The sequence below is a fragment of the Sphaerodactylus townsendi genome, linkage group LG01 (assembly GCF_021028975.2).
Source record: "Sphaerodactylus townsendi isolate TG3544 linkage group LG01, MPM_Stown_v2.3, whole genome shotgun sequence".
Taxonomy (NCBI): Eukaryota; Metazoa; Chordata; class Lepidosauria; order Squamata; family Sphaerodactylidae; genus Sphaerodactylus; species Sphaerodactylus townsendi.
In genome coordinates, this window is record NC_059425.1 from 18,592,253 (window position 1) to 18,606,345 (window position 14,093).

At 46.7% G+C, this 14,093-nt stretch overlaps 1 protein-coding gene across 1 annotated transcript in view; it reads right to left on the reverse strand.

The window, feature by feature from the left end:
- Positions 1-14,093, reverse strand: part of LOC125441603 (sodium/calcium exchanger 1-like) — a 61,616-nt gene that overhangs the window by 19,936 nt on the left and 27,587 nt on the right. Inside the window, exons 3-5 of the mRNA XM_048512243.1 lie at positions 8,199-8,314; positions 6,020-6,177; positions 1,250-1,349 (exon numbers count right to left, since the gene is read on the reverse strand). Of these exons, the coding sequence (XP_048368200.1) occupies positions 1,250-1,349; positions 6,020-6,177; positions 8,199-8,314 (374 nt within the window). The remainder of the gene's footprint in view (positions 1-1,249; positions 1,350-6,019; positions 6,178-8,198; positions 8,315-14,093) is intronic.

Here is a 14,093-nt window from a genome sequence, read left to right on the forward strand (position 1 = left end):
ACCTCCGTGAGCACCGCATTCTAGTTGTGACCTTGATTGCATGTGTCGGAACGTTTTTAGGAGCCGTTGGGAGCAGCCAAAACAGTTATTACTTATGAATTTTTAAAAAGAACAAATGGCAGCCAACATGTGCAAGCACAAATCAGGATTTCAAAAGAAAAGGGAGAACCACCGCACTGTGAGAAAAGAGGTCGGCAGACTTCATTTCAACTGGGTATCCAGGTCCGTGTCAATACTGAAAGTATAAATGATGGCATAAGTTACCGGAAGTCCTGAGGCCCGGCTATAGGTTAATACAGATCTGTTTCCATCCTCCAAAGCAGCCATTTTCTACAATTAGTACAGCATTTGTACTAATGCTGGGAGATCTTCTGGTAAGTTTGTCAGCTCTGGTTTGGGGAATACCTAGAGATTTTGAGGGTAAAGCCTGAGGAGGATTTGTGGGGGGAAGGGGAAAGACCAGAGGTGGGATCCAGCAGGTTCTCACCAGTTCCCAAGAGTGGGTTACTAATTATTTTTATTGTGTGCGAGGTTACTAACTGGGTCTGCTTTTTCCATTAGAAATTCATTAGGTCCAAAATCATAAAGTCCTGTTTGTTTCCTGTGGCTGGTTAGAAGGAAAGCGGGATAATTCTCCCTGTTGGGCTGTTTAAAAACATGTTTTAGTAATATGGTAAAGTTCCTTGTTTAAGAAGTATCCTTCTTTGATTTCTAGAAACAAAGTAAGTATTTGAAAAAATTTAAGTATTTGACAGGCAGTCAATTAGAGGAGAAGTAGTTGTTTCTGTTGGCAGTAGGCGATAGGACTTGCTATAATGAGTTTAAATTATGGACAAAGAAAGATACCAGCTGGAGTAGGAACTTTTTACAGTAAGAGTTTTTTACAGTAACAAGAGAATTATTAATGCCCGCCCGGAATGCCCGGTACGCCCGTCGTGTGCCGCCCAGCCCGCAGTGCCCTACGCCACTGTTTGAATCCCACCACCATGGGAACCTGTTACTAAAAATTTTGGATCCTACCACTGGGAAAGACCTCACAAATGTATAAAGCCATAGAGTCCACCTTCCAAAGCGGCCATTTTCTTCAGGTAAACTGATGTTTGTCATCTGGAAATCAGTTGTAATCCCAGGGGATTGCTAGCCACCTGCAGGTTGGCTACCCTATCTCCTGGTCCCAGCTGGAGACCAGCAACCTTCACTGCAAGTCCCATCCTCGTCTCCCGCCCGGTGACCTCCGCCCCTTTCTTACCTGCACTGACAGTTACGGCACTAACAAACTGCTCCCGCCAACTGCTGCTGCCCACCACAAGCGCCAGGTTGGTTTTCTTGATTAATTTGTCCACTGTGCTCTGGAAGAGGAGGAAAGAGGAGATAACAAAGGGGGGGGGGAGCAAGAGCAGATGACAGCAAAATACCTCCTGCAAAGTCAACCCCCTCCTCCCCAACTTTCACAACCACAAGAGGCTATCTTCCACATCGTCTGGGCCATTCGGTGCCAGTGGCCAAGAACAGCGTGGGAAAATGTCCGCTGGTCGCTGCACTCCGCATTCCAACCAGCCATGACAACAAGGCTACTGGAGCATAAGGTGGCATGGAAATCGGGGATAAAGATTCAAAGCAGGTTGGAAAAGAGGCTACCGGACAGGAGCAGGGGATACGTCTATCCTACGAGGCTGATTCGGTCCCTCAGACTCTGTTGCCAACTCCAGGTTGGGAAATTCCTACAGATTTGAAGGCGGAGCCTGGGAGGGCAGAGCTTGGGGAGGGGAGGGGACTCAGAAGGATATAACGCCACAGAGTCCACCATCCACAGCGGCCATTTTGTTTAGCGGAACTGATCTCTGTCGTCTGGAGATTAGTTGTGATCAGTGGCGTATCTGCTCAGGGACAAGGGGTAACCCCTGCCCCTGGGCGCAACTAATCTCGCCATGTGGGGGGGTGCAAAATCGCTCCCCCACATGACCAGATGCCTTCGTGAAGACGATGAGGGAGCAGGAAGTCCTGCTGCCTTGTCTTCTTTGGGCTCCCTTGACCCCGCCCCCAGGTGTGTGTGAAATTTCGGGAAGAGCTTGACTCTGGGCACCATTTTTCTTCCATACGCCTCTGGTTTTGATTCCTGGAGGTTGTCACCCTAACCCTCAGTGTGTTGCGCAATCTCATTTGCTGAGCCACAAGTCTCTATAGAGCCATTTGTTTTTTGGCTTCTTCTCAGAAGGATCTTGTGCTGGAGTGCATTCATAGAGACAGCAAGTCCGTTTCCTGCTTTCTAGATCAGGGGTAGGGAACCTGAAATCTCAGATGTTCGAAGTAACTACAATTCCATCAGCCTCTGTCAGCATGGCCAATTGGCCCATTACAGTGAAACTGATAGAACGACCCTGGTATCTGAATTCTAAATACAGTGGGGAATTAGCTCTGGAGTTCTGTGAAAATTCCTGGGGATTTGTGGGGTGGAGTCTAGGAAGGGCAGGGACCTCACTGGGTTTTAATGCCATAGACTCCACTTTCCAAAGCGGCCATTTCCTGCAGGTGAGCTGACCTTGGTCACCTGGAGATCAGTTGTAATTCTGTGAACTCTCCAGCCACCATCTGGAGACTGTCAGTCCTTTTGAACCTAGTTCCCACTTTATCCTTCAACAAAGAGATGCAGATGTTGCCTGAATGGGCTACCCCAAACAATAGCTTGTAGGATACTAGACCCCTAAAGGAAGGCTTAGAGCAGTGGTCACTCAGATCCAGGACTGGCAGAGGGTAGGACCTGCTGAGTTCCCAAGAAATTACAGGAAGTCATGTGATCAAGTCATCTGATAGAAAGAGGGCAGAGTCAGGGTTACGACCTCACCATTGTCAAAGCAAGGATCTCTTCTTGACAATCGTGAGGTTATAACTTTGACTCTGGCTTCTATAAGGTGACTCAAGAACATAAGAACATAAGAACTAGCCTGCTGGATCAGACCAGAGTCCATCTAGTCCAGAACTCTGCTACTCACAGTGGCCCACCAGATGCCTTTGGGAGCTCACATGCAGGAGGTGAAAGCAATGGCCTGCTGCTGCTGCTGCTCCTGAGCACCTGGTCTTCTAAGGCATTTGCAATCTCAGATCAAGGAGGATCAAGATTGGTAGCCATACATCGACTTCATAAATCTGCCCAAGCCCCCTTCAAAGCTATCCAGGTTAGTGGCCACCACCACCTCCTGTGGCAGCATATTCCAAACACCAATCACTTGGCGTTAGTGAAGAAATGCCTCTTTTATTAGTCCCTAATTCTTCCCGCCAGCATTTTCAATGAATGCCCCCTGGTTCTAGTATTGTGAGAAACAGAGAAAAATTTCTTTCTGTCAGCATTTTCTACCCCATGCATAATTTTATAGACTACAATCATATCCCCCCTCAGCCGTCTCCTCTCCTATCTATCTATCTATCTATCTATCTATCTATCTATCTATCTATCTATCTATCTATCTATCTATCTATCTATCTATCTATCTATCTATCTATCTATCTATCTATCTATCCTATCTATCTATCTATCTATCCTACCTATCTATCTACCTATCTATCCTACCTATCTACCTATCTATCCTACCTATCTATCTATCTATCTATCTATCTATCTTTCTTTCTATCCTATCTATCTATCTATCTATCTATCTATCTATCTATCTATCTCCCGCCCTTCCCAATAGGGCTCAGGGCGGCAAAAATCATATAAAACAATTTAAACAATACAACAACCACACTGATTAAAACTATAGCAGCAAACACCAAAACGCTAAACGATGGCAATAAAAACCCCATAATAACAAGCACCCATGGGAGGTCATGATGTTCCAGTCAGGCTGGCTGGCAAGATATAAAAGTCTGGCGGAAGAGCTTGGTCTTACAGGCCCTGCAGAACTCCCCAATGTCCCGCAGGTCCTGATCTCAGTTGGAAGTTCATTCCACCAATTAGGGGCAAGGCCAAAAAGGCCCTGGCCCTAGTAGTGACCAGCCGAACCTGTGTAGGGCCAGGAACCTCCAATAGATCTCCCCCCGATGAGCGGAGGGGTCCAGAGGGGCAATATGGGGAGAGACAGTTCTGCAGGTATGTAGGTCCAAGACCACTCACAGCCTTAAATGTCAGAACAAGCATCTTGAACCTGATCCGGAACTCGATCAGCAGCCAATGGAGCTGATACAGGACCGGAGTAATCCGGTCTCCACTATGCTCTCCCAAAAGGAGCCTAGCTGCCGCATTCTGAACAAGTGCGTAGAGTGATTCGAGCATGTAGAGTGATTCCACCATGGTGAGCAAAAGGGGAAGGTACACAACAACAGGGTCAATAAGAGATAATATGTACCATCCAGGCTGAAACAACTGCTTCAAAAGCAAATAAATCCCATTGGAGTGAAATAGTTTTTACTTGTAACAATGATATATGCACAACAGTACAATTAAATATACAACACAAGCAATAAAGCAAAGCTAATCGGAATCTAGATAAGTGCCAACCTCGTTAAAAAAACTTCAAGGCTGCTAAGTAGAATAGAGATAATGATATTATAATAATAATAATGGTTTGATTCTGTCCCCCAGACCCTCATTCTCCATGACATCTGAAGAGATGTCACCCTGGGAGTGGGACCCGGCTGTTAGGTCCCTGAAAGCCTTGCCTGTCACCCTCTCTGCCTCTCTCAGCTTCTCCAGGTCTGCCACCTTGGCTTCAAGAGAACACACATGTTCCCTGAGTGCCAGGAGCAAACTGCAGCGAGGGCACACCCACAACTTCTGTCCTAGTGGTAGATAGTCGTTCATATGACACTCAGTGCAAAACACTGGAAAGCCCCCATACCCGTGCTGGCTTCCTGCCTTCATATCTAATTCTGATCATATCTAATTCTGACTTGATCATACGACTTCCCGTCACATGCTTGCCAAATTGGCGGATCCCATGCTCTACCAGCCTTCAGGAGCAGCAGTGGCATAGTGGTTAAGAGCAGGTACAGTCTAATCTGGAGGAACCGGGTTTGATTCCCAGCATTTCTGCAGGCTGGAGCCTTGGGAGACTTATCTGGGGATTTCCAGATTAGCCTGTGCACTCCACTGGCATGCTTCGTGCCCTTGGGCTGAGATCACGGTCTTCTGAGCTCTCTCAGCCCTACCTACCTCACAGGGTTGTTGTGAGGGGGGAAGGGCAAGGAGATTGTAAGCCCCTTTGACTCTTCTATAGGAGAGAAAGGGGGGATATAAAATCCAAACTCTTCTTCTCTTCTTATTCTAAGTCAGGACGGCCCTTGCTCTACAGCTTGGAGCTAGCGGTAAAGAGCAGGTGGATTCTAATCTGGAGAACTGGGTTTAATTTCCCACTCCTCCACTTGAATGGATGAAGCTTATCTGGTGAACCAGATGTGTTTCCGCACTCCTACATTCCTGCTGGGTGACCTTGGGCTAGTCATGGTTCTTTGGAACTCTCTCAGCCCCACCTACCTCACCAGGTGTCTGTTGTGGGGAGAGGGCGGGAAAGGTGATTGTAAGCTCCTTTGAATCTCCTTACAGGAGAGAAAGGTGGGGTATAAATCCAAACTCTTCTTCTATCCACAGCCTTCTCATAGAAAGCCAGTACCCTAGAAGATATCGTTTGGTTAGCCTATTCAGCCTGCACCTGCAACGCTTTGTTGAGGAACCAAGAGCCAGCTCCAGGGACATCAGGAAGGGCCAAAGAGATTGCAAAGTAGAGAGATTTTGGGAGATTTCTGGTGGAGGAATTGTATAGGGCAGGGGTCTGCAACCTGCAGCTCTCCAGATGTTCATGGACTACAATTCCCATCAGCCCCTGCCAGCATGGCGGCCATGCTGGCAGGGGCTGATGGGAATTGTGGTCCATGAACATCTGGAGAGCCGCAGGTTGCAGACCCCTTGTATAGGGGAAGCATTGGGAGACACCATGGAAGAAGCTTCAAGATGCTGAGATGGGAGAAGGTGTTAACTGATGGGAGAGAGGGATTGCAGGTATACTTCAGAGAAGAAGAGGTATCTCACCTTAAATTCGTATGACTCCTCAATGATAACTTCGAGCTTGGTGTGCTCTCCCAGGCTAGGGCAACCCATTTTGGCAATTGCTTCCTGTTCTCCCTCAGGCAGACGGTTCTCATTGGAGTCACCTGGCATGGAATAGAAGGCAAGCTGACCGAGGGTTACTCACGGGACCTATGACTTCTGCCTCCCTCCTTCCAGTCTATTCTCCCAGTCATTCTCTATTCCCAAACCCCACAGTACCTCTCACCCCTTCCCCAAGGGCCCCAGGCCTCCTCCCACCATGAATCCAACCCCAGGTGGTGATTTGGGGCTGCCTCCTTTTCTACCAGCCCTGCCCAGCTCTGATGGTTTCGAACAGCTGCCGGCACACAGATAGAAAGCTGGTAAAACTTTCCCTCTGTTGTTTATTTATTTTATTATTTATATTTATATACCGCCCTCCCCGAAGGCTCAGGGCAGTGTCCAACAACACTAAAACAATTAAAACATCAAATATATAATTTACAATAAAATAATATATAAAATACTAAAACTACAGATGGCTTCAGCCCCTCCTTCCCATTTATGTACCCGCAGGGAGGCCAGATGTTCTTATGGCGGGGTTGACATCATCTTGGCAGCCAAGCGCCTGGCGGAACAAGGTCCGGAGTTTACAGGCCCTCTTGGAAACTCTGTGATCCCACGCCCAGGGCGTACAATCTCACCTGGAAGCCTGTTCCACCACAGGTAGCTGAGGCCAGGAAACATTAAGCCCTAGCTCCCTTGTAGAGGCTACAGCGGGATCAGCCTTAGGGGCCGAGGGATCTGGTAGGTCCCGCCTCCCGGGACGAGCTGGGAGGGGCCTCCAGAAGAGCTGGTATAGGGAGAGACGGTCCCTCAGATAAGCAGGGCCAAGGCTGCGAATGGCTTTGAAGGTCAATACCAAAACTTTAAACATGACCCAGTACTTGATTGGCAGCCAGTGCAGTTGTGCCGTTTATCTTACTGTTAGGAAAAGCTTCACCCCTAAAACATTTCCCAAGTTAAAGACAATGAGGCAGGGCCAGAAAGAAATGTGAGGATCTCTTTTATGCCTTCAGTACCCGCTGGAAAAATTTACAGCAGCCCACTGGCACCTTTTCTGACTCCTAAGTGTTTTTCAGAAGTGGGTGGTGCCGGGGAGGGCTTTTGCCCAGCAAGACTTCTGATTGATTGCCGGAGATTCGATTGGCTGTGCAGATTCCTTTCAACGTTGCTTTGGAAGCAGCTGCCGCCACGCCGCAAGGATCTGCAGTGTGCGACTGAAACTAGCTGTGGCAATCACTTTGCGTCTGGCTCTGCCTCTTGCCTGCGGCAAACTTTCTTGCGTCATGGCCATTTTGTAGCTGTGCTGATTCCACACAGCAAATGTCTTATCCGCGGGTTGCCACGGGAAACAATCCAGTTGCTTCTTTAGGTACTTTGCACGGAGGCAACGCCCCTACTCTCTTAGTTTTTTATTGGCCGTTCTGCACCGCGTGCGTATGCAATGAGGCAGGCTGAAAGGAATCCCCACAGCCGTGCCGATTGCCCCACAATATGACCAGCTGCACCTGCATAGCTACGCAGATGCAACCTGCAAAATTAAAAAAAAGGAAAGAGGGACTCTCTGGACAGCCAGGGATGGCAGGTGGCTTTTCCCTCACCATGCAGGGTGTGGTAGAAAGCAGGCAAATAAAGCACCTTCTGCCTGGTTCCAACCCCGGATTTTTCAAAAAAATCACTAGTTTAGCGATTTTCAAAAAACTCTGGTTGGGGGAAATAAAACAGGGCAGACTCGTTTGGGGGACACGGGACCTGTGCGAAGTTCCCTCCAAAGCAGGTTTTATATCATCCTACACCTGTGTTTATTTGCCTGTGAGGAATCACCCTGTGTCCACCATGATGCCAGAATTCCAAATGTGTCCACAAGCTCACAAAAGTTGGAGACCCCAATCTACAGAAACAACGTTGGTTTGCCATCAGTTTTGCAAGATGTCTGCACATGCCTATGAATCACTTCCCCCACTCAGATCTTGGGCAGTTGCTCAAAAATCATATGCATGTGACAATCTCCTTTTCTACCTGCATCCTATTTTGAGGACCCAACTCTCTCGACTTCCTCACCCTCTTTCCTAGTTCGTGTCATTCACCCTCGTCTCTTCCTCTCACTCGGGCTCTGTACTCACCATTACTTGCATTAATACAGCAGTCCAGCATTTCAGGAGATTTAACTCCAAATGGAAATTCTTGTTCTTCTCATACTCCTCATCATCAATAATTTTAATTTCAATGTATTTCCTGGGAGGGGAAAAGAGAACATCCACTCCCATAGGGGAGGGCAATAATTGGGCCATCAGTCATTCATTCAGTCCTGGTGTTCACAATGTGTGAAGCCATCTTCCCCAAATGGTTGCCAGCTTTTTTTCCAGGCTCTGCTCCTGTGTCTTTACACAGAGGTGCAGAAATGTAGCAAATTAAGTATATTGTCAAAGGCTCTCACAGCCGGATTCGTGGTGGGTTTTATGGGCTGTGTGGCTGTGGTCTGGTGGATCTTGTTCCTAGCGTTTCTCTGCATCTGTGGCTGGCATCTTCAGAGGTGTATCACAGAGGGAAGTCTGTTATACTTAACAATGTGTAACAGACTTCCCCCTGTGATACACCTCTGAAGATGCCAGCCACAGATGCAGGCGAAACGTTAGGAACAAGATCCACCAGACCACGGCCACGCAGCCCGGAAAACCCACCACAACTAGCCAATTACGCTTTTCCTATTAGCTATTTCCATACCTGGAAAAAAAAATGTCATCTGCTGCATTTCTGCAAACCTGCCCATTGTTCTAAACACCGCATCAGGATTTTTAATTTAAAAAATGACAGATAATCCATTTTTCAAATGTCTACAGACCACCGGCTGTGGATTATCATTCTCCTTCCTTTGGAAGTGGCAAGGAACCCAGTGATTATGCATGCATTCACACACAAACATGTTTCTAAATACAGAGATGGGGAAATTTTGAGCTGCCTAATTTCTGCCTGTTTTGTGTTCATCCCTCCTTATTTCTTCCAAGGAATTCAAAGTGGTATCTTCCCTCTTTGGTATCTTCCCTCTTTACAGCAGGTATCCCTCTTTACAACATGGTATCTTCCCTCTTTACAACAGTCCTGTAAGGCAGGCTAGGCTGATGCAAAGTGATTGACGCAAGAGTATGCAGCGAGCTTCCGGCCATATAAATTGCATGAGAGGAGATGGCAGCTGGTTCAAAAGTTGACAACCTTTTTTCACACAGATATTTGGACATATGGACAGGTGTGTAGAGACACATTCCCAGGCTGCGCTGTGTTTACCTCAAAACTCTGGGAAAAATTCACCATCTCCCACACAGCTCTGTTCCTGGGCCTTTAACAGCAGCCTGACCCACAGAAACTTAACAGTGTTTTCTTCTCAGTTCATCTCCGTGTTCCTTTGTGCCAGACTGTTGTCAAAGGCCCAGAATGGGGCAAGATTTTTTAAAAAAGAGACAGAAAGAACACCTCCTGTGTGATTTTTCAGATATGCACACAGCAACGACAGTGAAATTTCTTTGCTGGGAGAGGTGACAATCTCAGCCGACTTGCGTGTGCACACAGTTAGGTGCACATCCCACAAAAAGTCCCTCGCGCTTAGTCAATGTCTGCCACCCATCAGCGGCTCTCCAGGACTCGTGCCCCTCTTGGCACGCTTGCTAGTCTGTGCCACTGTCTGATTGCAGACGCTTCTTCACATCTCTTCATGCTCAACTCACTTTGGCTTGTGGCTTGAAAGCTGCTCACTCACCCACACGCTTTTGTGCTCTCCCACGGCTGCCGGTGGCCAACCCGGGTGGCTCTTCCTTTCTTATACAACTAGGTCAGAGCCTGTCAAATTGGGAGCTAGACGTTGCTGCAGCAGTGTTTGGCGGGTGAAAGATTAACATTTCCAGAAATTAATTCCATGTGTCTGATGGCACCAAGGGGAGGACAGAGCCGCCAAGATAAGAGGGGGAAAGCAGCTGAATTGAAATTTATAGGGCAAATATTTCTGCTACGTTTACAGAATGGGGGGGGGGGGGGGGGTCTGTCAGCCTGTCCTAAACTGGTTTGGCCATATAACATGTAAAATTGACTGCAATTGTGCTTATGAGCATGTGCAGAGTGCCAGTTTCTAAAGACACCGCCATTTTTTCCCCTTCGCTCCCTCTCTCATGCATCTGAGATTACCCTAATATTCAGGCAGCAAGTGAGCACGGGGTTTGCAATTTCTGGTCTCTTTGAGCTCTCCTTTGCCGCTTCGGTTTTGATGGTCCATTTTATTATTCATGACATTTTAATTTTAATGTTGTTCGTTTGCTGTTCTGCTGATTTTGTTTATTGATGCTGAGCAGCCCGAAGGACCTTTATTTGGAGGGAAAGGAGGGTGACAAAATGTTTAGCAAAATAAAGCCCTCCAGTCAGGATGTCAAAATTAACTTATGACAGAAGGAACTATATCAGAACATAAACTTATGATAGAAGGAACTATATCAGAACATAAACTGACACATTTATTTCAAAAATGGAGATTGCTGACAGTGCTCTCGAGTAATACAATTACAAGGTAACATCTATCATTATTTTTCTACTCTACCTTCTCTTTTTTTTGCATTTATTTATGCCTATTCTTACATAACATTTACCTTTGTGTGTTTATCTGTGTATTTTTATTATCAGATCCTCTGAAGGTGCCAGCCACAGATGCAGGCGAAACATCAGGAGAGAATGCTGCTAGAACACGGCCATACAGCCCGGAAACTACACAGCACTCCACTATTTTTATTCTTTTAAAAATATATCTTTATGCGTCTCTCTCAGGATGAGAAAAGCTTTACCAGTTTGAAGTTCTGCCTGTGTCAGGCTCTTGTTTGAAGGCTTACAAAACAGGACTGGAAAAACAAGAAAGGGATCTCTCTCAGGGGTACTCTTAGTAAATGGGCAAAAGGGGCAGGTGCCAGAGCCCTGTGTTGAGGGGGGGTAAACCACCACCCCTCTTCCCCCAACAGAGTGTAGAAAAGTAGAAAAAAAAGCAGGCGGCTGCAGCCCTCCCTCACTACCTGGGGCTCAGGCTCCCTTGCGTGTAGTAACAGCCACTCCAGGGTTGCCAACTCTAGTTGGGAAATTCCTGGAGATTTATGGCTGGAGTCTGGGGAGGATGGGGTTTGGAAAGAGGAGGGATTTCAGCCTGTTGTAATGCTCTCCAAAGAAGGCATTTTCTCCAGTGCAACTGATTTCTATACACTGGAGATCAATTCTAATTCTGGGAGATTTACAGGCCTCACTTGAAGGTTGTAAACTCAAACCTCTCATACTCGTCCAGTCAAAGATTCATGGCCACTCCATCAGAGGTTCAGGTAGCCACCTTTGGACAACATCTCCCACCAGTCTCACACAGTGTGAGGTCTACCCCTTGCTTTCCCCTGGCAGGGTGGTAGCAAAGGCTGTGGTGCAGGCATCCGTAATTCTGTGGCCCCATCCTGAACGTCTGCCCTAAAATAACAGAGACTGCCCCTGACCTCTCCAGAATTTCTTGTAGGATTTGGAAGAAACATGATTTCTCCCCTCACCCCCTGCACCCCAGAATTAGCTTCTGGCATAGTACAACCCTGCTGAGGACCTATATGGTTTAGTAGCGAGAGTGTCAGATTAGGGAAACTCAGGTTGAAGTCCCTACTCGGCCATAAAGATTTTGAAGGCACTCTTGTGCCAGTGGGCTTTTTGGCACAATTCATTTGAAACGGTTCGAGGCAGGAAATAAAACATTTCCTCCATGGAATTGTTTTTTACCCCCAAAGGTTTTATTTCCAGCCTCAAAACATTTTAAATGGATCCCCTTTTGGAAACGATTCTTGAGACCGAGACTTTTTCAAAACGTTTTCACTTATTGTGCGTACCTCTTTAAAATGTTTTACAAGCCTCTCTGCCATCTCGAACTTCCTTCTTGGTGCCATTTTGTAAGCTCATTCTCACTTCCCCCTTCCCTGTTTTTAGAACATTTTTTTTTAAATGGTGGGGGTTAATCTTTGATGCACCAAATATATGAGGCGCAGAGAATCGTAGCACAAGGCTGTTAAGCAATGAAGAATCATCAACAAACTAAAAAAAGGGATAAAACCACGTAAGAGCAATCATGAATTGTTTCCAGGAGTTCAGTGCGGACAAAGGGGGGCGGGCGGATTGAAAATATTTTACAAACATTTTTGGAGAATTTGTGCAGGAAGAGCTGGTTTCCCGCTCTTAACCAAATCACCCTCATAAGGGTTATTGTGTGCATAAAAAGGTGGTGGGCGGGAATAATGTTGCTCTGAGTTCTGTGGATGGAGGGGGAAATGTAATAAGACTCTTTTGCATGGGGCAAGAAGTTTATGATAAAGAGGTTCTGTTTTCTCTTTTTGTTCCTTTTGGGCCAAACTAGACATGACCATATCCTCATGGGTGCCAAGAGGATGCGTCCTCCGTTTTCAAGTCATTTTGAAACACGGCAAGGGCCTGATCCTGATTGGGCCCACAGTAGAGCGGGCTGAGGTAGTCCATCCCCCAGGCCTTATTAACAGACAAAATGGCCACACACCAACCCCACATACCCTCGGGATCTGGCTGTTTCAGCATTTGAAAAGGTGGGGGAAGAGGAATGCCCTCGTAGAATTTTAAAAATTATTTTAAAATAGAGATAGCGTCCTCATGGCAGACGTGAGAACACATTCATATCTGAGTTCAGCCCTTTGGTTTAAAAATCCAATTCTACCCTAAATTTCTTCCATTTGCCTGACCCTGTCAAAGCATATACTGTTGTACGCCAGTGTATTATAATGATTTGAGTCAGCCTAGACCGGTGAGTCAGCCTCTGCCTGATGGGAATTGTAGTCCATAACATCTGGAGTGCCAAAGGTTCGCCACCACGGGCCTAGACCCTTTGGCACTCCAGATGTTATGGACTACAATTCCCATCAGCCCCTGCCAGCATGGCCAATTGGCCATGCTAGCAGGGGCTGATGGGAATTGTAGTCCGTAACATCTGGAGTGCCAAAGGTTCGCCACCACAGGCCTAGAGTAAAGTTGCCAACCCCCAGGCAATAGCTGGAGATCTGCTGAGATTAGAACTGATCTCCAGGTGTTAAAGAGATCGATTCACCTGGAGAAAATAGCTCCTTTGGGGAAATAAATATGGCATTATATCTCATTGAGCTCCCTCCGCAAACCCTCCCCTCCTCAGGTTCCACCCCCAAAATCTCCAGGTATTTCGCAACCCGGAGCTGGCAACTTTAGCCTAGGCAGACCCAAGTTCAAGTCTGTACTGATTTGGTGAGTTTGGGTCAATCACTTTCTCTCAGCCCGCCCTACCTCACAGAGTTGTTTTGAGCATAAAATGGAGAGGAGACCCATCGCTCTAAACTCGTTGGCGGAAAGATGGGATAAACATGTGACAGATGGACGAACCAGCCCCTTAATCCCAATGTATAATTATCCCCACTCCACTATGATTAACTGCTCATTTGGAACACCATTAAGCACAGTCACCTTGAAGTGTTTCCAGGATCTTGCCCTTTCAACTGTACTTTTAATGCAGGCCTGTCGATAGACAATTTGAGCAGACCAAGCTCTTCAGAACACTCTCTCCATGTGGCAGGCAAAGCTTTCAAGCAGGCATGTCAAAGAAGGTGGAAATTATTTCTCAGTTTCTCACAATGACAACATATCTAAATAGGGCGATCCTTCACTGTGTCTTCTTTGTCCATCATTATAGGCAACATACCAACAAATTGCATGCTGGTACATCCATCGGCCCAGTTCTTTCCTTTATTTTCCAAACACAGTGACTGTTTATTTCATCTAAACAACTTCTAAAACAGCACGTATCTGATTATGCCTTCCTCATTCGGTCTTTAAAAAATGAAACCTGCAGGCCTTTTAAAAACTTGCCAAACTATTCTGGTAGGTTACCAATAACACAGAAGCTAGTCAACTGATGCTCTGTATCACTGAAGGTGACCAGATTTTTGCTCCTGTAACGTGGGGCGGGCGCAGGAGC